The following is a 26483-nucleotide window of genomic DNA, read 5'->3' as shown; positions in this document are numbered from 1 at the left end:
ATGTCATCTGCATGTCTCGTTTTGATCAGACTGAACGATTGTTTTAGTGTCTTCTCCATTAACTCGAGTTGTAACCACAGTCCCTTCATCTTATTTGGATAGGGTAGTTTACAAAATGGCCTTTCATCATTGTTGCATCAGTGCTGACATACAGCAAGTAATGACTCAGACCTTTTTTAGCCATGTGCCTAAATGGGGAAAAATACAATGTTTGTGTTGTCTTTCCCTATACGATAAGGTTGTTACGAAAGCCTAGTGGAATCAAATATCAGTGTTTTGAGCTGTATAACATTGTTGCATTGAATTTCATATACATACATCAAAAAGTCAATCTTCCCCACTAACATCCCGCTTGTAAATCTGCAGAATCAAACTTAGTTGGCTGAGAGCTACAGGCTATTATATGCTTAATGATCTCATGCCTGCACTTTATTTCAGGTTTGAGTATGTTTACATATCATATAGTTACACGTCACTGCTTTTATTGTGATGGCTGAACAGGGAAAGGGCAAATCAGCAAATTTGCTATCATCCCCTCCTGTCATCTTTTGTGTGAAACAACAAATGGTCAAAACTTTTTCTTTCTAGGTTATCATATCAACTGTAGCATCATTCATTAATTTATAATTCACAAAATGCTTGAGTTTAGGGGGGTTTCGTTCTACCTCGTTTAGATTTTAGTTGTCCTCCTGCCCCCCTCCCCCCGACGCTCAACGCAATGCTCTGTACATTTTCCGATACATTCTTGAGTACACAATGTGGTTCTCATTCTCAACCTGCTGAGTTGAACGGTAATGAATGTATCACTGGACACTTTACACAACTCAGAGTGGGCAGAGTACTTTGTAGGCCCCTGCTGTACATTCCTTATCGATATGCATTTGCCATGTTGTGCCTTTCTTTAGCAAACCATGTCAGAACTGCTTTAAAGTTGGTCTCTACAAGTCAAGTGATGTTGAGCCAATTTGGCCTGTTTACAATGTAAATGTTTTTTTTTTGTTCTTCAAATGTTTCCTACACATAACTATTTTCTGATTTTTGAAAAATAAATCAGGGTGACTTTTTCAATATATTTCCCCCTGTTTTTCCTACACTGCAGAATTTACGGTTATTTGAACTGCTAAAGAAGGAGGAAATGTGTCCAACTGCATACAGGTTGAAACCTTTTTGATGGCTCAGCCCAGGCAAGTTTTTACATACATTTCATGCCTAATTTATATCACTTCACCCTCGGATGGCTCTCAAGAATGAGTTGCTTTACTTATCATTAATCAGCAAGTTTTTGCATTATCAATTTGCATCTAAAATTTAGCCACGCTTTCCAATCCTGTCCACACAATGCTCTCGTACAATTTTGACATTATACAATGTCGTGTTGCATTTCACAAAGCTTAATTGTCCTTACAGTGCACTCTCATTAGTAGCATGTGTACGGTGCATATTCAGAAACCCCTTAACTGCGTACTCTACTGAAAGTTTTAGTTGTGTATCGGACTTGAATTCGTTCTTGTACCTCACCACGTATGTGAAATCACAAATAAAAGACAAGACCAGGACACGCAAAGACTAAAATGGATTTAAGACGTTTTTTTAAGATACCTTTAAAGCATGGCTCAGGACAGAAATAAACTCCAGACCAGCACTAATCACAACCGCTGTCAGCAGCTCGTACTTACAGTATATCACAAAGTTATTCGCAATGTTACATTTCATAAGTGGATCATCAATGTCTCATTCAATTCGATGAGAAAGTGTGTCCAAACTTTTGAATACCACAGTTGGTGAACATGAACATGAAAATGAAAAAATCCACTACAATTTGACGATAGCATCATTTTATTAAGAAATGTAAGGCCTCAAAACCCCTAAACGTCCCATTATGCCACGAGCCGTACACTAAATGATCGAGGCCGTGTGAGTGACAGCTGCGGAGGTTCCGCCCACAACCGAGACAGCCGGGCGCGCGCTGTCGTCCACCGCCTCCACCCGCTACCAGGAGCTGCAGGAATGACCGACAATATCCCCATGCAGCCCGTGAGGCGGCCGAAAAGGCAAGACGGTAAACACAGAAATGGGTAAGGGTGCTGAACGCCGCGGAGACAGCGACGGGAACCCGTCGATAGACGTCGTTTTGTCTTGTCTGTTTTAAAACTGTTTACAACGGCGCTCCGGCATTGACGCTATCTGTGTAACCCGGTAGCGGGGTTTAAGGAGGGCGGGGTGCGGCAGGGTGGAGGTGGGGTGAAAATAGCGGTAAAAGGGAACCGAATGAACCGTGTGAACACACACATATTACGCCACGAAACAATATGTTGTAATTCACGGTAGCGTCATGGCAGCTAACGTTAGCCGTAGCTCCAGGAGACATCCTTGTTCCGGGGCAAGTGCATTTCATGACGCGCCCATGTCAATATTTGCTCGCGCAGACCGGGGCTCGTCTGAGATGTTGGGCCCTGCGCGTCAGATGGCCCGTGAGTTAAATTCACCCGCTGACCCGAAGGTTGCTTCTGTAGTGTTTATGTTGGACCGGCACGTAGAGGGGCAGGCCTTTGTAAAAGGGTGATGGAGACAGGCGTGCTGGGAATGAAGAGAGAGATAGAGGGGGGGGGGGGGGGGGGGCTGGTGTGCAGCCAATTGTCTGGTCAGGCTATCGTGGTGACGTCACCTCCTGTAATAAACACACAACACGAGACAAAAGATTGAAAGATTGTTGTTGTAATGCAGGAATATCGGGAATGATTTATCGATGAGCCCAATGCAGCCAGCTGACATGTTCATCCTGACATGGTAATACACTAGTCAAGTTATAAAGAAATGCCGTCTAATACAACAATGAAGGTTTGCACAAATGAAGGCCTCATAAACTAAATATCTCTCTCTCTCTTTATATATATAAATGACATGCTAAATAAAAGAACCCTCTTTTTGTAATTCAGCAAAAAGTGAATCATCAAAAATGTACCTAAAACTTAATCAACAGCGTTTATCAGTTTCAACAAACACAGATCCTTATCACCATCATGCAGGTAGGAACTCTTACTGTTGTTTTGACCACATTAGTTTTGGCCTTATCTAGATGTAGCTAATCAACTGCCAATTGAATGTACCAAGACTATAATGGAGTGTGCAATATATCCATATATAAACGTACGATTACCTAACCCCAGTTCTCAATGCCCCTACTCTGAAAGTAAACTTTGTCCATTAAATGGATGCTTTATTTTTGTCACATTTATATTTCTTTACTTGGAAAGTAGTTCAGATCTAAATGACTAAGGTCACCTGTCTCCCAGTTTATTGATATGGAAAGCTTTATTTGGGCAGAGCGAAAGTAGTGGCAACCCTTTTACCAAATTAAGTTAATATTTATCTTTGAGGGCAGGCTCCGTGATCACGGGACCTGAAGCTCAGCGTTGTCAGTTCTGTGGGTTTGTAGCTGCTATAAGCAACACATTAACAAAGAGCCGTGACAGGAAATCCATTAGAAAACGGAACCATTACCTCGACCGCTTCACGCGACACACACACACTCACACGGCGAGTTAAACTACAGATCCTGCATGAACCTGAATTAGTTGTTTGCCTGTCTGTTTCTCTGCATGAACGTAATGGTGGTATTGAATGTGGGACGTGTCAACCCGTTGTGTCATCTCTTCCTCTCAGGTGCTGCCCGTGGTCGAGATGCTGCGGCATGGGCGACTTCCGCCCCCGCACCGTCTGGCTCGGCCACCCGGAAAAGAGGGAGCAGAGGTACCCGAGGAACGTCATTAACAACCAGAAGTACAACTTCTTCACCTTCCTGCCTGCGGTTAGTGTCAGTCAAAGGTCGAACCCCCCCCCCCTTTTTAACCACCGAAACCACCACCCACCTCTCTCAGCCTGGCTCTGATTCACGCTCAGTTGTCAGACAAATTTTCCAATCAAGCCAATCCTAATCTGGTTATCTTGGATCACCTAGAGAACCACCAGCAGTCGGTGGTCATTGTCACATTTGCCTCATATGAAATAAATCATGTTTCTGACCGACTGTTAAAAACTTTAAAGATATTCAGTCTGCAATCATTTCAATCAGAAATTCTCCAAGGTAAGTAGCACATTGATGCCAGCAGATGTTTGTATTGTTGAAAAGAGTCTGGAAAAAGTGAATAAATACTACATATATGAGCGTATGACGTATATGACCTGTAATAAAAATGACCTATGCCAGTGGGAATAGTTTGTAATAAGAATGTACCTATTCAAAAAATGGTGTAATGTCTCGTGTTAAGATAAAAACAAGAGTAGGATGACACGTCATATTTCAAATCACAGTCAGCAACATGGTTGCATGCCACCAAACAGCATTTATGTTGTTAGAAAAATATGTAGGACCAATGAGACACTGGTTAGTACATTTTTGAATTAGCCAAAGCTCCTGAGCTTAGTATTTCCCCGGACTGATTTACATTTGCATTTGTTTTTCCAGAGATTCGTTGTCTTAAGATCTTATGACTTTTTTTTGATGTATGAAGTCAGACATTGAAAGTAGCTCAAATTTGTTTGAAGAGCTGAAGACAAGAGCCGAGGCTTTTTTGCATTGCAAATTGGAATGCTATTTATTTACTTTGGATCATGTGAAGAAGTTCTTCTATTCTTCTATTCGTACATGGTTTTCTGTTCTCTTCTTTCCACTTGGCATGAGCTTGGGAAATGATGTACAGTAGCAAGCTGCTAGTAATCTTCCACATGGGTGGTAATGAAACAGAGCAAAGTTGAAGCATGAGTGTTTATTTTAAGAATGACGCGACAAGAGGGAAGCTACTAAATCTGTTTGGATATTGTTTCAAATTTCTCTTAGGTTGTTTTATAAGGACAGGGGAATTTCTTTGAATATTTTCTCAACAAAGGTGAATAAATGAAGGTTTTCCATTTCCTAAGTCCGAGGTCTGTTACTTAAAACAAGGCTACATCCTACTCTGCTGTAAATGTTTAGCCTACTATATACAAATATACTTGTTATTAATATGACCATGGTTTCAGTTTACCAAGTAATCAATATGCTACGTAATGACAAGACAACAGAGCTTTTTATGTTAACGCTTCTGACAGACAATGGTCCCAACTAGCTGCATCCAGGGTCCAGCTGAGCATGGCTTGCATAGTCTTGTTCTCTACATTTAAGTTCCCAGGTAAATGCTTTTGCAAAATAACTTTTACAAAAAAAAGGGTATACGGCCTATGTCCAACAGATTCTCTCCCAAAATCACTCTTGGCCTCTCAGACGCGCTTGTATGCACAATAACGCCGCAAGTGCTTTACTCTGCTCTTTTGCTTTATGTTCACAGGTGCTGTTCAATCAGTTCAAGTACTTCTTCAACTTGTACTTTTTGCTGTTGGCCTGCTCTCAATTCATCAAGGAGCTCCGGTTAGGTGCTCTCTACACCTACTGGGTCCCTCTGGTATGTGGAACTTCACTGTTAATTATTTTGGTCTTGTCTTTATTCTGTTATTATGTTCTGGTATTTCCCACAAACACTATTGGCCCAGTTATAGGAGGTTTGTTTTTGGTTCTCTACTATTGAAGAAAGTTTTTTAAAAAGATTTTGACATTTCTCTGCAGGGCCTTGTTTTGGCTATTACCATCATGAGAGAGGCAGTTGAAGAAATAAGATGCTACATTCGAGACAAAGAGATGAACTCTCAGATTTACAGCAAGCTTTCAACAAGAGGTAAGAACTGGAGGCTTTGAGAAACAATGTTGCTCATGTTTTGGTTGTGTAGATATCTGAACTACAGTGCTTATTTCTCAGCATCAGCATGTATTGACTGTAGGAAGTTGGTCCTATTAAAACTTATTGGGGCTAGGGGAAATAGTGGGTAATTCAAAGCAGAGATGTAAAAGTGTACAAGAGGCCTTGGTATAAAGTGCTACCAGCAATAAAAAGCAGGAGACTTCTTGTGGTTTCCATCACGTCTCCCCTTTGATGTGGCAGCTTGTTTTACCCATAAACACAATGACTGGTTGCCTCCATGATAGCGGCCCCCGTGCATTTCTTGCACTTTATAGAAACTTTACGTTGTCAGAACTTAACATTCTCTTTTCTTACAAAGTAAGACATTGGTTGAAGATGTTTTGTTTATTTATTATCACTATCATTTTGATCGTTGCATCAAATTTAACTGTTCACAGTGGCATCAAATGATGCCAAAACTCCCAGAAGTAAATTCCAAATATTGTGAGGCCGGGTTGTTTGAGAAGTGCTTGAATTAATATGCAATTAATTTTACAGCCTTTTATCATACCCAAAATAGAAAACTACCAAAATCTTCATGTAAAAGAAACTGGAAAAAGAAAGTACTTTTTTTTTTTTTTTTTGAAAAGTCAAAATGAACTGATTATTTAAAATGTTGCAGGCTGGTCTCCTATTAATTGATTAATCATTCAAGCAAACTCATTGTTGCAGCTCTGATAACATGCATCAAACGTACATGAGATTTTCACATAAAATCCCTTTCTTACATTCATGAAAGCCTAATCTTTTATTTTAGATTAAGTTCCTTTTGCCAAATTATTTTTTAACGATGTTACACGTTGTATACTTTTATATATTCCTTCAAATTTTAAGAGTAAAAAGTCTTTGGAAGCCTAGTGCGCAGCAATATTAATGTGCTTTAATGTCTTACATATGCAAAGCCCTGAGGTCACAACAGTGGTCAAGGGTCAGCGATCTCTCCCAAACAATTTTGCCTGTTTGTTCCAAAGGGAATGAGAGAAAAGGCTCAACTCCCCCAGCATTCTTTCAAATCTGCAAGGAAAATTATCTTCCCAAATTTACTAAGGTGACTGGTGAGGTCTGCAGAGCAACAGCTCATTCAAAGAAATGAGCGAGTTTAGGTCACATTTTATTGATTAGATCACAGAGGAACTTAGTCTGTTGTTAGAGATGATGTAGATTGTTAACTAACTATTTTAAAATGATGTAATGCATCAAATAATACACAAAGTCCCTGAACACTGAATTAACTTCATATTTTGTTTTGTGTTTTTCAGGCACAGTGAAGGTGAAAAGCAGCGGTATCCAAGTTGGAGATCTTATAATAGTGGAAAAGGTTTGTTGAAGATTGTTTCATCCACATCTGTGACTAGTTTGCTTTTCAGAACTGCTAACTTAGCATTTTTATCGCAGAAAATAATGAGGGGGGCGTTTATCTTCTCTGCTCCACTGGTGACTGAGGTAGAAGGAGTTAGTAAAGATTTTATAATCTTGTGATCAATGCTGAGCCTCTGCCTGTCCGATTCATGCACAGCGTACGGGAGCCTAATATGCCTTTTTAATTAGGGCAAATGTAATAAGTGACTATTGATATATTTGTTTTCATCTCCGAATCACAATTATATTTTATTTTTAGTTGTACAGCATATGTTAGTTTGAGTTTTCTGGCAAATCTGTTGCTCTTCTCGTGGACACAGAGGATTCTCTGAGGTCTTTGTACATGAAACACGAGAGGTGAGGCCTGTCTTCAGTTTCCAACTAAAGGCTTCCTTCTGAGTCACTCATTTCAAAGCAGCTGAAGGAAAGGTCACACATGTTGTCCCACAAGTTCCACTAATATGACTGAGTGATTTAGAGTTTTGTGATTTACAATAGAGGAACTTGTCAGCGGTGGCAAAACCGGGAGCTGACAAAAAGGAAAGCTTCAGAGTTTCTAAATTAACCCGCCATTAAAGACTCAATGCGTCTTTGTTAGACCATCGACTACTTAGCGACAATCCGTGCACGGTTCGCTTTTCCGGGAAGCTGTCCAGATGAATGGAATTGAGAGTTTGTCTAGTGTAGATGAGGGGCCAGGTCAAGCAGAGTGTAAAACCTGGTCAGGGTCCCATTCAGGCCACGACTGGATGATTTGCTGGAGGGCTTATTCTTTTAACTGACTGGCTGTTGGTAATGTGGCACATGAAAAGCCAAAAGTCCAACTCTCCTACAGTTAAAGAGCAGAAAGAAGAAGGAGGCAGAGTGCGGGCTCAGGAAGCGATGTTAAAGTGATGTTTTTCTTTCTGCTTTTCTTTGTAGAACCAGCGTGTTCCTGCTGACATGATCTTTTTAAGGACCTCTGAAAGAAATGGTAAACATCTGCTGGTCATTCATCCAGATCTCCACAACAAGCAGGCTGTCTGGGGAAATACGTTTTTTTTTTTTTTTTTTTTAAAGGCGATGAGGTGCAGGGATTAGCCCTCACCCAGGACAGGAAGTCCTACAATGTCTAAATTGTAATTAGGTCCAGTACTTATTTTGTCTGTCAAATTAGAACATAATGAAAAGGAAAATCAAGGACTCACCAAAATCAAATGCAAAGAGAAAGCAGGAGACGCGAGTTGACGATGCCTCATCTGAATAATCAAATATGGATTTAAGACAAGATTCGTCAGCGATAACTTGGCCAAATGCATCGGCCTGTTTATTTGCACATATACAAAATCCATTCCAAAGTCCATTCAAAATAACAACCTCCAAGGCACAGCACATCAACTGCCACATCACAGGGATGAGAGGATTTATTTCCTGCTTCCAGAAACCCAAATGTGACTCCCATCATCGAAACTAGTTGCATCTAGTTTTTCTTGTGGTTGCGTCTTCCTGTTGAAGAAAGGAAAACAACAGCTCTGTTGTACTGGAAATAGTGCTTGGTTATCTCTCTTCCATGTGGAGGCCATTAGGTCAATTATGAGGAGCCTATAGGCCAGGATTTGTCGTTTTGGGCAGGATGACGCATGCAGCCCGTGGGGGGAAGGGCGTTGTTTGCTGGATGCCTTCACTTCCATCCCAACAGTAAATGCTGCCTGGTCCCATTCACAGAAGCTGCTGCAATACATTTGTGACTCCAAGCCAAAGAGTTTGATCGCTCTTTTTTTTAAAGCATCCAATCAAAACCGCAGCTAGAAGAAAAGTAGAACAACATCTATTAGAATAAATAAAACCCCAGAACAGCAAACCGAGGCGGTATTCTTGGTTATCTATTAAAACACAAACGTCTTCATCTGTTGAAGCAATTCTAGTTTGTGATGTACAAAATCAAAGCCAATCTACTGTTGCCCCCTAGGGGTGAATGTTTCCGTATAGAATCATTGGCAGCTCTTGTAACCCCCCCCCCCCCCCCTCCAGGCTCCTGTTTCCTGCGCACTGACCAGCTGGATGGAGAGACGGACTGGAAACTACGCCTCCCAGTGGCCTGCACGCAGAGGCTGCCGACTGCTGCCGTGAGTCATAAAATAAAGATGAAGAGGTAGCCAGGAGCAAAGTGTACGCTGTAGTACGCTGTGTTTATGCCGTCACTGTGCCTCGTGAGAACTGAGGAATACACATAATTGCAAAGGGCCGACTGGGGTCTCATTAGGACGGAGTAGTCATTTGACCAGAGTACAGGGTGGCCAGGACGTCAGAGAATGACTAAAAGGTCAAAGGTTAACCCCTAGGCCCATATCTTTGGCTCTTGTAGTTCTTCAGTGTTTTGAAAGGCAAACCTTTTTATTAGGTTTCAAATCTTAAGTAAACCAGTAAGTAGCGATGTTCAATGCTTAGTTAAATATTCTAAAAGTTAAGATGGTGATAGTTTATTTAGTGTTTCAAGAGAAAACCTCAGGTCAGACTGGTTTGAAGCATGTAAACCAAAGCTTTGCTTGTTTTCTTCTTATCCAAATATCAATATTCAGTTAATTATTTCCCATGAGTGATCCTAAGTTATGTTTTTTAATATCCCACAGGACCTTCTACAAATCAGATCATATGTGTACGCAGAAGAGCCAAACATTGATATCCATAACTTTATTGGAACTTTCACCAGGGTGAGTGCCTTTATTACGATTCTGTTGAGCCTTAAAACCCCCGTTTGTTAATCTGTAGATGATGTAAGGTGTCAGTCTAATGTGTCATGTAATTCTTTTGTCACAGCGCCACTATTGCTCTTCGAGAAAGGGAATTTAAGCCTTGTGTTAGCACACTAGTCATTGATTAACACTGAGGAGGCAAAAATATATTTTTGAATCCATCGGTGATTCATTTTGCGTGGGCGTGTTGCTTGATGGCAGAAGGACGGAGGCCTCGCTGTTGAGACAACTTTTTTTCAACAATTATTTGTTACAGGAGGACGGAGACCCCCCAGTCAACGAGAGTCTCAGCATTGAGAACACCCTGTGGGCCAGCACCGTCGTGGCCTCCGGTAAATAACCAACTGGTCACAAAAGGCAGCTACGAGCCGGGAAGTAGCCCGAGTCCTTCATTCACCAAGTGTTGATCTGTTGACTTGTCCAACCAAACACACACCGAAGAAATCACGAGCATGTTGTTTTTAAGTAGCTCTGGGTTAGGTACCCACAACCGTAAAGACAACGTGCTTCTTCCATAAGAGGCTTCAACCCACGCTGCCATATGTTTCCCATTAAGCCGTTCAAAATCGACATCCTATATTCCAAATGACATTGATCATCTGGAAAAGCCTACTCTTGTCCAGGTTATGAGTCTGGGAAACTTCTCCTTGACATACTGTGTGTTTCATGTTGTTCCTTTTATTATATTGACCCATGGAAGTTTTTTTTTTTAAGGTTTCTTTTTTGTTTTTCCTCTCTGCAGGCACAGTGGTGGGGGTTGTGATTTACACAGGCAAGGAGCTGCGCAGTGTCATGAACACCTCCAACCCGAGACACAAGGTACAGTAGTGTGAAGCAGAGCCTCAAAGATGGAGGATTCTTACATGTTCAGCCATAAATATTTAATGGTTCACATACACACACACATTTATTTGACTCATAATTCCTGCCTCTGTTGCTCATGATAGGTGGGTCTGTTTGACTTGGAAGTGAACTGTTTGACTAAGATCCTGTTTGGGGCTCTTGTCGTGGTGTCGCTGGTCATGGTGGCCCTGCAGCACTTTGCTGGCCGTTGGTACCTCCAGATCCTGCGCTTCCTGCTGCTCTTCTCTAACATTGTGCCGATAAGGTGCGACGTGCGCTTCTCTACTTCAAAGTCATCTGCAGTGTTAGTTTGCAATCACACGTTAGGTGCTCAACTCTTTTTTTCTTTCTTAATTTGATGCAGTTTGCGTGTCAATCTGGATATGGGAAAGATGGTTTTCAGCTGGATGATTAAGAGAGACTCCAAGATCCCTGGGACGATGGTGAGGTCAAGCACCATACCGGAGCAACTGGGACGCATCTCCTACCTGCTGACCGACAAAACAGGTTAGACGGCAACATACTTTGTATTTAAATACCTGTGTTTGTGGTCAAAAGAATCACTAAGGCCAGGGTGTGAAGTACTGAGATGAGGGCTGTAGTTATATAGTTATAGTGCTGTGGATTTGCCAAGGAAGTATCCAGTAGGACAGAGTTAAGTTGTTTCCTTCCCTCGGGGGTCCTTCTCTCGGTGGTGGGGTTTCTGCTCCCGGAGACCTGCTACTTATTGGACCATTAAATCATAAAAAGAAACCCCCAGAGTCTCTCATCCATACACATCTTAAGAGCACAACACCTCCACCAGTGCACTTCCTCAGGCACGAGGTGTTACACGCCTGATTTATTGCCCTCATGCCCAATAAACTGATCAGCCCTTTTCCCCATCCAGAGTGTGATAAGGCCGGTGGGGTCTGCAGTTCAGGCCAATGTAGGAGCAAGACCCCTGAGGTCCTTTTGATATACTAGCGGAAAATGCTTTTAAAGTGAGTGTGAGGATACAGAGGCTGTGTGTAGTGTTGAAGGGAAGGCTGCTGGCTTCTTTACAATCACCATATGTGGCATGCAGACCCCCTTTTAAGCAAATTAATATTGTGTGTACGTCCAAACCCATCAATTTTGAAAGTCAAATCGGAAACATTTTTTTTGTCCTGTTAATCGTTTTGCACAAGAAGCTTAAACTCTATCAGCTGTAATCGTTTTTTAAAGGATTTCCGTTGTTTCACTGTCTATGCCAGGTACTCTTACTCAAAATGAAATGGTGTTCAGGCGGCTCCATCTTGGAACTGTGGCATACGGCATGGACTCGATGGATGAAGTACAGAGCCTTGTATTCAGCGCTTACACGCAGGTAATAGAGATATAAAAGAACATGCACTCTTTGTGGTGTTGTGGGTCTTTCAATCCACTCAATACATTGACAAAGTCTAGTTTTAAATTCCTAAAGGGCAAAACAGGCGTGCCGTGAGTATTGTTTTAAGAAAAATATGGGTTTGTGATTTTTGTTTGGCTTAATGCTTCCTGACCTCAGATGACACTCTTTGTCCCCCTTGACACCAGGGGTTAGTGAAGCAGGAAACAGGATTAGCCCACAAGCAAAGCAATGACCGGACTTCTTAAACGACGCTGCCATTAACCCCTGGAGGGAATAGGCTTCTAAAAATAGCAAGGCCACAATGGAAAAGCAAATTGTTCATATTTACTTTACACATCTGGTCATGTTTACAGCCCACTGACACAGCAATTATTGAAACTGCCGTTAGTGAAGGAGCTGGTTTCTACGATCAAAACTCCCTCCAGCTATTATATGTCGTTTTTTGTATGTTGTAAATATGAATTTACATGTGCATTGAGTTGGTCTCTGACTGTGCAGATTATTAGTTCCACTGCGTACATTGGCTGACCTCTTGACCGCGACCTCAAGGAAAGGACCGTTAGAACTCTTGTGATTTCCCCGTATCCCGTTTTTTTTTCATCACAGCCCCTTGTGTAATTTTCCTCAGCCCGCCCATGACCTTCCAGCCTCCAGGGCTCCAGCGGCCACCAAGGTCCGCAAGACGATCATCAGTAGAGTTCACGAGGCCGTGAAGGCCATCGCTCTGGTGCACAACGTGACGCCCGTATACGAGGCCAACGGCGTGACGGACCAGGCCGAGGCGGAGCAGCATTATGAGGACACATGCAGAGTCTACCAGGCCTCCAGCCCAGATGAGGTACGACGGCCTGCCACACCCAACCTGCCGCTACTGTTCCTCCAGTCTTAGTGGTACTCGGGTCATTTTTAGTTGTTAAAAAAACAAAAAAAACATTGCTAATAGGTCAATTCCAGAGCACCAACTATATTTATCTATATGCTCGTAGAACCCTTCCTTTACAAAATGATAAATGGAGCATTACAAATCTTAAAATACATATAAAAAGAGGAGTGAAGAACAATTTACAAAAACAGTGGGGGGGGGGGGGGGGAAATGTATTTTCAATCAACAGTGCATTCCTTTTTGTAGACGTTTCCCACATTTATTATACAAATAGCTGCAGTACATCCATTCAATGACATAAGTACGTACCTACATGTTCATATACCTCAGCCTGACATGTTAGGAAATGTCCACTTAATCTGCTTAAACATTGTTTTCTCAAGGACAAACACGGCCCGACAGGATAACACACCCGAACTCTAGACGGAGAGTTCTTGGTTGATATCAGGGCATTATCGAGAGGGTCTTCCCGGCTTCTCTACATGAAGGGAAATATTCGCAAGCATGAAGGCATTCATTATTTATGTCCTTCATCTGGATGAATTCTTTGAACATCAGGAAGAGGGCCGTGGAATTTGACTTCGATCAATTTCCTGCGGTGTAAATACGGATTTCCTTAATGTGCTCCCCAGCCCATTGCACTTATCCCCCTTTTGGGTTTGCACTGATAGCATACTTTAATCGAGCCACGTACATCTGTTGTGGTTAGAGACCTGGGGTTTATGTCGTGGGGAGGAAATCAAGCCGTTTTATGGTCACTATAGATTAGGTTTCGTCTGTGAGCGCTCCGGGCACAATATCACTGTTGAATGCATGTTTTTTTTACCAATACACTTTTCCCTCTCAAAAAATAGGCTTATACGTGTCAGCCATGTGGAGATTCTGAGTCAAGCAAACTATATTCAGCATTATTCAGTCCAGTTAGAAATCTGCAGCTAACCCAGATGCTGCTCTTACACCGTGGTGCTGGGTGGCAGACACAGCGTCCTAGAAGGTTCCCTCAGTGAAGCTTTCTAGACTGTGACCAAGCACAATCTTCATATTTTCCAAACCTGGATATGAAACAAACTTTTATCAGCCTACGTGGTCACGGAATGTCTGAAAATGTCTCCGCTTCAAAACTTGTGGTTTCAAAATTGTATTTGTGGCAACTTTGTTGTTTTTATCTCATCTGTGTCCATTTGGCCCCTCAGCCATTAGTCCTGTCAAAAGATAAATGCTGAATGTGATCTGACTTCTGGTCTGGAAGTTATTGGCAAATGTCGTCTCCTCTTTCTCTCTCCCCGCACGCACGTTGACATTGTATTAATGGATGCCATCTGTTTGTTGTGTCCTTCAGAACGGACCGCGCAAAAAGTATATATCCACCATTCAGAAATGGACATTTCACTAGTTTATCAATCAATAGTCTTGAGTGCAGAGAAAACCTTTTGAGATATTGATTTAGAATAATGGTCACTGTGCTCTCTGGCATCCTAGTCAGTCCAAATTGCCCTTCACTGGAACATCACATTGACGTAATGGCTTCACCACGAATACAATAAAAACCCCTTTTCTCCCTTGCTGTACCTCAACAATGGCAGTGATGATTATTATTTAGAAAAGACATCAAATGTAAGCAGTTATTGAACTATTGCTCCCTTACATATTGGAACGACCGTCCATTAAAGCCTTTACAATGTGGTGTTGATAGGTGTCGCTGGTGCAGTGGACCGAGAGCGTTGGTCTGACACTGGTGGGAAGAGACCAGTCCTCCATGCAGCTGCGGACCCCTACTGGCCAAATACTGAACTTCACCATCCTGCAGATATTTCCCTTCACCTATGAGAGCAAGAGGATGGGCATTATAGTGCGAGTGAGTGCCAAGCTAATTGTGTTCTGTTGTTTGAATTGCAGGAGCTGTTGTTCACTTCGTTCTCTTGTACTCTCCGAAGAAATTGGTTGGATATGCCAGCTTGAACTACTTAAGTATCAGTAAAGGATGTAGCTCGGTGCTTGTTGCTGCTAGGAGGGCGATTTTGGACTTCGCACCAGCTTCAACAAGACAAACAAAAGAAAAACAGATTAATATCAAACCACATTATCTGTGAAAAGCCTCACCTTATAACCTCTGACTGATGACTAACTTTATTTGTGTTGGCCTGGCGAGAACACAGGAAGCCTGGGATCTTTAAACTTCCTCATGGTGATATTTTCAATTGCTTTGGGAACCCACGAGAATACCAAAATAAGTCCACATTTCAAAGCACCACAGTCACAAAATAGTACGCGTTCACCTCTGCTGACACGGGTATGGACTGGAAATCCTGTGAAACCCAACATGTTGTGTGAGATGTGACCGCTTTTCTTTCCTGTTTTAATCGTAATAAACTGCCAAATTTATCGTTTTCAAGGACGAGTCTACTGGCGAGATCACGTTCTACATGAAGGGGGCTGATGTGGTGATGGCGGGCATCGTCCAGTACAACGACTGGCTGGAAGAGGAGGTAGATCGTCTTCTTCTCCCCCCCCCCATTATAAACAACAGAGACTGACCCGCTAAATGCAGATGTTGCTGACTCTGTTTTTTTCTAGTGTGGGAACATGGCGAGGGAAGGCCTGAGGGTCCTGGTCGTCTCAAAGAAGTCTCTCACAGAGGAGCAGTATCAAGACTTTGAGGTAAGGGAAGTCCCACGACGATTAACGTCGATCGAAGGCTTAGCGCTCATTTATCCTGGATCAGGACAATAGTTGGAGATCTAAAGTTTGTCTCCCACTGGGAAGCCACGAGGACCGCAGAAATATCCATTTCCATCCAACCATTTGATCGATTCCTCCGGTGTGCGTATTGTTCAAAACACACACAAATGCAGAATGGTTCATATGCAGAAATGTTGAGTATTTCTAAATGTCAAAGTGTGTTGCTGGGTAATTAGAGTGACCTCTGACCCTCTCCCCACACCGCCCCCCCGCACGTCCCTCCAGTCCACACGCCCCGCCACACACACACACACACACACACCCCACTCATTGTTTGAGCAGGGCAAGGCTGTCTCCCCTGCAGTTCTCACCCCCAAGGCCCCTTTCTGAAGTGTATAGTTGTGTGAGCAGAGCTGGTGGGCAGCAGTGAGTCACCAAATGAGTCACACACACACACACACACACACACACACAGTTTGTGTTCCTTTAGGAGTCATTCTCAGATTGTTTTTGCTTTATCTCACTCCCTAATTGGCCTGGAGCTGAAAAGCGGGAGGTGGGCGTTAACCGATTGATTGTGTCTGCTCTGTATTTTAAGCTTTCTAAAACAGGGCAGCTTTAACGGCTGCTTGCAGGCAAATACCTGAAAGCGTGCACGTAAAGTCAAACTTTGATATCTGTTACATATTTTTCTGTGTGTGTTGAAAGGCAGTAAATCATGCTCGAGGGGGAAAGAATCCTTATGTATTCACACTGTATGAAAACATCCCAGAGAACACTTTTTTTTTATTTTTGCTCTCTATTATGTTTTCATTTTCTGTTGGCCACGTGTTCATTTTTCTTTCCATGTTTAGCTCTTGTTGGTTTCATTCTTTGGTCTTACAGTGATTCCACTTCATTTTAACTATTTTCATATCCTCCCACTGAGAATATTCCTTTCCTCTTCTGCTCCCCAGGCACGGTACGTCCAGGCCAAGCTCAGCGTCCATGACCGCTCGCTGAAGGTGGCCACAGTGATTGAGAGTCTGGAGATGGAGATGGAGCTGCTTTGTCTGACCGGGGTGGAGGACCAGCTCCAGACTGATGTCAGGCCCACCCTGGAGATCCTCCGTAACGCAGGAATCAAGGTCTGGGGCGAGCGGGGGACAGACGGTAGCAACAAAGTCAGAAAACATAAACGCGGAGACAAGCACATGTGTTTTTCACATCTACCCTGAGGAACAGGCCTCATCCGAGTCCCTCCTTAGTAGAAAGCCGAGATTATCGTGAATTTGAATTAATTATAGGGACATTTTTAAGAGGTTTTTGAACACTTTAGATCATTGATGTGAATTATTTCACCAACTTTGTATCATAAGAAATTATGATTTTGGTTTGTTGCGAGGGAAGCAAAAAGCTGATCAGTCCTAGAAGTTGAAGTTGTGCTGATGTCCCCTTTGCCCTTCTTAATTTAAAGGGTTGGCTCACCGCAAATGTGTAAAAACACATTCACTCTCTTGGCTCCAGTGTTATCTAGCAGTTAAGTGTGGGGTTGAATAGGATTTCACTTTAAATAAATGTTAAACTAGGTCTTTTTAAAGAAAAGCCTTTGAGGAAATGTCTTTTATATTGGGGGAGAATGTCCACTCGCGAAAGAAGTGATTTTAATTTGGTGGTCAATGGTCAGAGTTCCCATTTTTGGCAATAAATTCATCACATGTTTGCGAGGGAAACAGTTAAAAGGAAACAATTATGTTGTGTGGTAATGTCCTTTTCTGGGTCTAACTCTGCTGTAGGCAACATCCATTAAGAATTAAGAGCCCAAGACAGTATTTGGACACTGTGATACCAATCTGTATGATTACAGGTGTCCGCAGTCTGTTGGAAGCACGAGCACGACAATGAAGTGAACCGTGTTTGATTGTAAGATAAGTTCACAATCCTGAGGTCCCAGGCAGAGCACTTACAGCTTGCTTGAAGTCACGATTGGAGTCTTTGGTCCCTGGAATTTAGCTCTCGTTGTCTGATTTTACTGACCCGTCATGGAAACATTTATTGTCATGCAGTAACGCGTTTGACTGGAAATCCTCTTCAATCATCGGTGCGTCTTCTGAATTTCCAAAATGACCTCCCGCTTCGTGTCACTTTTATGCGTAGGTTTGGATGCTAACGGGAGACAAGCTTGAGACGGCGACCTGCACCGCCAAGAACGCCCATCTGATCACCCGCAACCAGGACATCCATATCTTCAGATCCGTAAGCGCAGCACGAGGCCCTCTCTTCCCTTTACGTGTGTGTTTAGTACCGCGGGGTTATTCCCAGTTCAATGCAGCACTGAGAGCTTCCTGACCCGCCTGGACCCACGGGCGTCCATCCTCTGTGGGCTAGTGGTCGTACAGCCCCCGCACGTCTACGCATGCAGCCCAGGTCAGCATCCACACAGCGGAATAAATCACTTCCCACCAGTGAGAGCATCCAAGCCGCTGTCAGTGAGAACAAACAGGCCTTCGCTCCAACAGAAAGGAGAAGAAAAAAAAAAAACAGCTGAACCACTCCCGGAGGGAACACGCGGAGGGCTCACTTCCTAATTTGTTTTGCAGGTTTCGGGCTCTTTTTTTTTTGTACCGCTTTGATAGTCCCCCTTCTTGCCTTCCCCTCTGGAACCGCGCCAGAGCAGAAGGAGCGCCTGCCATATGGGAAGGTTACAATTTGCGTACAACTGCGGTTGCTGGGAGAGAATAACAATGGTTGGCACGGCTTGAAAACCTCTGTCCCGGTGGACGGGGGAGTGCTGACTGGGGCTGCGACGCATACATCTGGATTAGTTTCCTGGTGGCCGCCGATGGCCTGATCTGGATTGACGTATGAATAGTGGCCGGCTGAAGGATATTCGTACCAGAGCACGACTCTTGTTGACAGATGAACGTCGTGCCCCGTCAGTGCTGCATTTCTGGGGATTTCTTGAGTCTATATTTGAACTGTGAAATTGAATTATTGTACCGTGCGTTCCTTCACTTCCCATTTTCCTATTCCTACTTAGATTTTCAAACCTAATGCGTTACACTATAACACCACATGCACATTTAACACACTAATCTATTTGTACACAGATCTGAAAATACTTTTATGTATTTCTAGTTAATGCTAAATTAAAGTGTTACTGCAGTTTTGATAGAAATGCTTTGGGGCCTTTCCCACATCACTCGCTGATCCGACCTCTATGAGTTCTATGCACTCCATGCGGTTACGCGGCTGGGTAATACCATGTTATTTCCTATCCCATCGTCGAGCCACATCAGTCGGTTATTTGGTGAATGTTTGGTTGTGCTAACATTTGCAATGGCTGCAGCTCGGGGGGGGGCGAGCAGCTATTTGTTGAAGCTGCCCCTCTGATAACCATCAGCATGCGTAGGCTAACAGATCGTAATCCTTTTGTTTAAAAAAAAAAAAGTAAATGCTTGCTTTTTCAAATGCGGTTTCCATTACCACAGGTGACAACGCGAGGGGAAGCCCACCTGGAGCTCAACGCTTTCAGGAGAAAGCACGACTGCGCGCTGGTGATATCAGGAGACTCGCTTGAGGTAAACCGTTCATCTGTCTAGATCTCCTCCCACTGACCTATCTGCCCTATACTTTCTCTGTCTGATGGGTGAAAATATTGCTGCGACGGCTTCTTCTCTGGAAGTGGTATCTGTGGTTAGAGTCTATTTTGCAGTACTAGATCAGCGAGGAGGTATCAGAGATCCGCAGCTGAGATTGGTTCCATTCGGTGGCCGACGTTTTCTCACTCGTCCACTTGGTTTCTCGCAGGTTTGTCTGAAGTACTACGAGTATGAATTCATGGAGCTCGCATGTCAGTGTCCGGCTGTGGTTTGCTGCCGATGCACCCCGACTCAGAAGGCTCAGATAGTCCGACTGCTGCAAGAGCGCACAGGAAAGCTCACCTGTGCCGTAGGTGAGTCAAAAACAGCTTTTCCAAGGTGGGATTCAGTCGGTACAGATATTCTTTTAACGTACAACAAATCTAATCCACATCATCCAAACCTTATTATTTTATTTTATTTTATACATCCACAAACCTCGCTCACCAACCTTCTTCACATCTCACCAGAACAGAATCATAGCAAGATATCATGTTAACAAATGAATTGATTTATAGAAAAAAAAAAACAAGAAATAAAAATCCACATATGGAGCTTTTTTTGAAAATATAACACAACTCACTGACATCAATTGTTTTAACTGTGTTTTTACTGTGACATCGGAATGTTATTTTTGTATCAGTATTTCATAATATAACACTAGTACATACACAACCCTCTCACTGAAGGTCTGCACCGGTCGGTCACTGATGTGAGTCGCCACACCTCCGTGGCTTTTGTTTTCTCTTAGGGGATGGAGGAAACGATGTCAGCATGATCCAGGAAGCCGACTGTGGCGTGGGAGTGGAGGGAAAAGTAAGACTCTCTCTCCCATCTCATCGCCTCGCATTGACGTGTGGCTCTCACAGATTTTTACTTTTGGTTTCCTGTCAAGATGTCTCTCACGTTCAGAGACATTTAGAGAGAGGCATGCACACAGATGATTCCTCTTTACGAGCATCCATTGTGTGAGTAGAGGAAGCAAAGATGACAGGATGCCTTTGGTGCTTAAGTAAAAAGTAAGAGTCTCTCATCATCAGGGTTTTGTGCTTCTCTCTCCACATGTGTAGCTCCATCAGACATGCGTAAGCATTATTAGTTTTTGCTTTTTTTTGTAATGCAAATTATATTATTCCTCAATTTCATAAAGCATAGCAAAACCTGTAAAACTCTCATTAACATGCTAGATATTATTTTTGTAAATATTTTACCTCAGGTTATGAACAGAAATATTTCTTGGCTGTTTTTCAATGTCAATATTTACAACTTTTTCATGGCAGTAAACTGAATTTCTTTGGAGTATGGACTCTTGAATTGAATTTGGCATATTCAAAGTGGGGATATTTCCATGCATGTTGTGTCTGCCAGGAGTGTCTGTCTGATTTCCTTTTAAACAAGCTATGTCTCTGTCCCTGGACAGGCATAACGGACGCCATAAAGGACTGCTTCGACTTGTAGGTAATCCTCACTGCACTCTGTGTGTTGACAGGAAGGAAAGCAGGCCTCACTGGCTGCAGACTTCTCCGTGACTCAGTTCAAACATTTGGGCCGTCTCCTCATGGTCCACGGTCGGAACAGCTACAAAAGGTCTGCAGCCCTCAGTCAGTTCGTCATCCACAGGAGCCTGTGCATCAGCACCATGCAGGTAGAGTACGACTCCAACACGAGTGGTACATTTCAATCAAAACTCTGAACCATAAAATACTCCCGTAAAACAAATCCGGTTTAAACCACACATATTGAGCACAAAGTGATACAATGGCAGTGATGTAAAGTAAAAATGACTTTTTAATACTTAAAATGATTAATTAATACTAATTTAGTTTGTTTATCAAGATCGATCACTATAGAAATGGAAAATAAAGTTGAGTCGGACTGAGCAGTAGATCACGATACATTCATTCAAGGCAGGGTTGAGATTTTCCTCAGTTTAATTTTTCTGTTCCAACAACAATGAGGCTGGTTGTTATCAATCAGTGCTTTTTATCATCTAAACTTTTGCAACACACTCGACGCATTGTAACAATTTGAAAATGTTCTAAAGAAAGAAATTGCTACCATTTCCCCCTACGGCCTCCCTCCCAGAGCTGTGCTTTTAATTGCCTGTCCAGTTATTATCGCTGAATGAGGTAACGTGATGGCGATTTAACGTGGCCTGGCATTTTGCAGTGTTACAAACAGGGTCGTCCGTGGCAACATTCCCAGTAAGTCCACACACTGTTTGGATCTTGGGGGAAGTGAGAGCCAACAGGAACCAAACGGAGACCTCCCTGGCCAGGGAGAAATGGCTCATGTTCATCCACATCACCCAAAATCCAAATTTGAGGGAAATGATTGGGGCGAGGCAGGGGAAAGGTTTTAAGTGGGGGGGGAACGCTGAGTCAGGCCAGTGGCGCCCTCCTGAGCTGAGCCCCGCACATACCCAACATCGTGTCCTGTCTGGTTCCCGCGTCCCGGCCCGACCTCAGGCCCCTGACCGTGGAGGAACAGCCCGTGAGTCACTTGACGTGGACGTTGGGGTTCTAGGGAGGCCCCTCCTCCGCATGTCTCCAATTAACACCAACCGCAGCAGGGACCTGCCTGGCTGCTCGGCTGACTAGTCGACATTAGTCGCCGGCAGTAGCACTTGAGTGAAGTGAGGATTATTGAGATTAGTTTATTGATGTGTGCTGTATCTTTCATTTCCTTCTATTTATCTCATGTAAACCTGCTTTTTTGCATTCTCATCTGTCATTCTGTCTGTTATTGATTACTGATATGAAAATGATTTCATGTTTCCCAAGGCGGTCTTCTCCTCTGTTTTCTACTTTGCCTCGGTCTCACTCTACCAAGGATTCCTGATTATTGGGTGAGATACAAGCTCAGTATGGCCGTGACTTACCCAGAGAGCATTTGGCTGCTTTGTCTTCTTGGCATTTCCTTTTTGTTAAAGCGCTGTTGAAATGCGAGTAGGGGAAAATATGACATTCTTGGCTGGATATTTCTGAATCTCACAATGAAATGTGTGAAACTTTGAGTTCATGTGACGTTTTATTCTGGAGAATTATCCTCACACCAAAGTCACAGGATTTCGTCTGTTTCAGCTACTCCACCATCTACACAATGTTCCCTGTCTTCTCCCTGGTCCTGGATAAAGATGTTAAGTCAGAGGTTGCCATGTTATACCCAGAATTATACAAGGATCTCTTGAAGGTATTTGATGAATGAAAACACACCGAGTGTAAGCATGATATACAGAAACATGATATTATAATATTATGCGTTGTGCTGTTTTCTTTCCACAGGGCCGACCGCTATCGTACAAGACGTTTCTAATATGGGTCATAATAAGTATCTACCAAGGTAAGGAAAGAGTTCATCAGTCGCACAGCCACTGCTGTTCATTCGCGCAAGGAGTTGGTCTCATTCTTTTCCCTTTAACTCCACAGGCAGCATCATCATGTACGGGGCGCTGCTGCTCTTCGACTCGGAGTTCGTCCACATCGTCGCCATTTCCTTCACCTCTCTCATCCTGACGGAGCTGCTGATGGTGGCGCTGACCATTCAGACGTGGCACTGGCTCATGATCGTCGGCGAGCTGCTGAGCTTGGCCTGCTACGTCGCCTCGCTCGTCTTCCTGCACGAGTTCATAGGTGAGCGAGAACACGCGTGGTGACCCTGAGCCCACGCGACGGGTGGTGGTCCGAGTCCAATTTGATCCATGTTATTGTCAGCAGTCGGGGCAACCTGTTTGTTTGTAAAAATGAGCAATGAGCTGTGGTATGCTGAGGAAGGCTGAAGGTGAGTGCGTTGACACACTGTCCTGGCGTGGACGTCATGTTGTTGTATCAAACAGGAAATGCCATCAGCCGTGTTTTCCTGTGGGCCGCCACGGTTCGTGTGTTTATCTCAGTGAAGGTGCGCGTGGCAGGAAACACTGGACACAATTATGATACTTTAACTGCTGTTAGATAGAATTATCATTAGAAGGCTAAAACCACTTTTCAAGAGCACTATAGTTGTTTAAGGTACTCCATGACAGCCCGCCCGCATGCTGGCCAAAATAAGCCAATTTTAGTTGTGCCATATTCAGCCTAGTGACATATACAATACTCTAACCAGGAGCTTTCCGAGCCTTTATTTTCAGAATGATGTGGGGTGTGGAGTTCCACTCACAGCCTACAATCTCAACCACGGAGGGTCATGACTGGCATGTGGTCAAGTGTACCCTTTGTGGACACGTTTCCTCCCTCCTTGAAGTCAAGACTGGAATAGATTTTAAAGGCTGCTCCTCTGTTGCAGCTGCATTTTACTCAGTTTACTACAAACTTTGGTTAGCACTGTAATGGTCCATTTATTTGCCTCCTGCGTTCATGGAGTGCTGAAAGACATCATATTCTACTCACTCTAAGCACACACAGTGTGTGCAGCTACTGCGCGCAGGGTTGAAGAGACAGGTGTATGCCACTCTTCCAAAAACAACCCGGGACTATAGCAGTGACTTTGCCCCATTGCTGCGATACGTGTCGAGTCATAACTCAGTCAAATGTGAACACACGGACATGCAAATACTTTTGCATTCAGTACCTGTCCAAACATGTCTAAGGGCTCATTCTAAGCTACTGAAGACAGGTCTTACTTTCAGGTACACAAATGAAAATCCCGCTGAGATTCTGCATTAAAAGCACACAGGTTTTGGCTCTGCAAATGTTTGTGTCCTACAACCTCATTCTGATTTTTGCCCCTTTTGTCCATGCCAGACGTGTACTTCATCACCACAGTGTCGTTCCTGTGGAAGGTGACCGTCATCACGCTGGTGAGCTGTCTGCCCCTTTACATCCTCAAGTACCTCCGCAGACGCTTCTCCCCGCCCAGCTACTCCAAGCTGACCTCTTGAAGACTTGAAGCTTCATTTGCTTTTGGAAAACTTAACAGAGGGCGCCCCTGTCTTCCTCCAGCAGAGAATCCTTTTTTTATTTTTTATTTCGTCAAAACAAAAAAGTTGGAAATATGAAGCGCTGACACGTTTGTGTCAGGGACCGGTTGTTTACTGAGAGTTTTGTGTTGAAAAGCAGTGTTTGATGCAAAGACTAACGCATGATTTATCTATGGGGAGAACACCTGCAGAGTTTAACTGACCCATCTGTTGTCAGCTGACAAAAATGTAAATACGTGGTGTAAAAACTGGCGGCTGTTTCGCCGGTATTTATCAAATGAAGGGACAGAATCGGTACATTAAATTATGCAGTTCTAGTTTTTTTTTTTTTTTTTTTAATTCTAATGTCAAAATTCATATCATGGGAATTCTCACTCGACTTGTGTCATTTCGGCTGAAAAGTGATTTCCGCTTCCTCGTGAAAGAGTCAAAGCGACACTGGAAGAGACGCGTTGTCTCACGCTCTCATTTCCAAATGAATCTCGACAACGATGTGGTCAATAAGCAAAGCCTTCGCTTGTGCGTTTTTGTTTGTGCGTCACCGCGATGCATCAGCCCGCCGCGGGCCGAGGGCGTGGGGGTCCTCGCTTCTTTTAGCATGAGCTGTGGTGTCTGATGTTAAATCTGTCTTTGGCTCTTTTTTGTTTTTTCGGACCCTGAGTATTTTGCGTTTTGGGCAGCCGCGGTCAGAGCAGCCACAAAAGGAGCGTCGGGTTATTCGCAGCCGAACCTTCCACCGGGGGCTCCCGGGCCAGCGTGGTGGGGGGGGGGGATGCAGCCATGCTTCAGCATTGCATGATGACTCACTGTAAGCGGGACCTGAAGCCATAACTGAGAATGCCCCATGTGACCCGCTGCTCACTTCTTCTAGCCGCCCCCCCCCCTCCGTAGCGGTGACAAAAGAAAAAGATCAAATAGGATGTGAATAAATGTCAATGAATATTACAGCTGCAGATTGGGAGAGTGGCGTGACGATATTCTGTAAATAATCGACAACTAACAGTATAACAATTATTTCATATCTGTTTGTATGTTTCTTGATGAACCTTGAGTTGTCAAATAGAATCCAGGTGCCATGAGTTATCATTTTCTCCAATATGTTCAACTTATTCAATAAGCGTGTTTGCACTGGACTTTGTTTTGTACACCCATTATTATTATTTTTGTTGTAATAGAACTGCAAAACATAAATGAGGAATTGAGTTGTTTTGCTTGTAAATAACAAGTTCTTTTATTTATTAACACGTTTTATTTAATGGAGTCGATTGCACTCAAATGAACAAAAAGGGAGACTTGTAATGATGTCAGTGTTGTGATGATTAATAGTTCTTATGTTTTTTTTTCTTCTTTTTCCTACGCCATTTATTTTCATTTATTTAACAATAAAAAAAACAAGAATTCATATCCAATGAGTGTTATATTTGTTTTTATTGTCTCTCAATTAAAGACCAGATAAAATGTGTTTTTTCTTTCTGTAAGACCCAAAAAGTCTTACATCATATTTTCTTTATGGCTTAATTGTTTCTTGAAACAGTTAAAGTAGAAAAATACATTTGACTATTTGCACTTAAGGAGTAATACACATTTAGTTCTCTAGTGAGGGCAGCTGGATGGAGAATGTTATTTATAACCACAAGATTCGTGATTATTTTTTTTTAATGAATTAAAGAATTGGAAGTAGTTTAGCACCTAGTGACGATGTGGCCTCCACACAAGTCTGAATTGAATCAAAAGTAAAGGGGGCTCGTAATGTTCACATGCTGCTGGAATGAAATACAAGTAAAAGAAATCAAATATTATTTTGAATAAACTGTTTTTTTCCTTGTCCCATACATGGCACCTGAAGTTAGACTGAAACTATCAACCAGAGTTATGATATGAAAACAAGAAGTGATCTGATGGCTGTTGTGAGACGAGGTGTTTGTCCCTCTCTCACCAGAGGAGGGAGTCCCTGATGTGTGGACATGTTTCCTCACTCAGGTCCCTCTGTCTCATTAGTCTTAAACAAACAAGAAAAAGTAGTATCTCACTTCATTAGACGTGAATTAAGCTTTTTATTAAATCACTAAAAGTTATTACCACAGACGTAAGGAGTCACACACAAAGCGTTAAGGCTTACATGTTTGACTTTGGACTAAATTCTCACTCATAAAATGTTTTGTTTTTTTACATGCAAGCACCTCAATGCCGTATGTTCAAATGAAAACTACAGCGCGTGTCCACCTTTTTTTTTTTCTTCTTCTCTTTTTTTCTCTTGTTCCACTGCCCAAATGCGTAAGTTAAACCATTAAAAGAAACCATTTAACTTA

The 26483-nt window shown here is 43.0% G+C and overlaps 1 protein-coding gene across 1 annotated transcript; it reads left to right on the top strand.

The window, feature by feature from the left end:
- The first annotated feature begins 1932 nt into the window (after positions 1 to 1932).
- On the top strand, positions 1933 to 25583 carry LOC119222542 (probable phospholipid-transporting ATPase IIA). Its single transcript, XM_037479274.2, has 28 exons — positions 1933 to 2075; positions 3664 to 3808; positions 5325 to 5438; positions 5600 to 5708; positions 7031 to 7089; positions 8052 to 8103; positions 9141 to 9235; positions 9740 to 9820; positions 10119 to 10194; positions 10605 to 10681; positions 10810 to 10970; positions 11070 to 11212; positions 11941 to 12053; positions 12706 to 12915; positions 14654 to 14815; positions 15354 to 15446; positions 15535 to 15618; positions 16596 to 16766; positions 17776 to 17874; positions 19110 to 19199; positions 19429 to 19573; positions 20011 to 20075; positions 20749 to 20904; positions 22043 to 22107; positions 22343 to 22451; positions 22544 to 22601; positions 22688 to 22891; positions 23999 to 25583. Exons 1-28 carry the CDS (start codon positions 2008 to 2010, stop codon positions 24133 to 24135), a joined length of 3141 nt encoding a protein of 1046 aa, XP_037335171.2. The 5' UTR covers positions 1933 to 2007; the 3' UTR covers positions 24136 to 25583.
- Positions 25584 to 26483: the final 900 nt, after the last annotated feature.

Source organism: Pungitius pungitius, chromosome 1, assembly GCF_949316345.1.
Source record: "Pungitius pungitius chromosome 1, fPunPun2.1, whole genome shotgun sequence".
Classification (NCBI taxonomy): Eukaryota; Metazoa; Chordata; class Actinopteri; order Perciformes; family Gasterosteidae; genus Pungitius; species Pungitius pungitius.
This window is presented reverse-complemented; position numbering and strand designations above follow the sequence as displayed.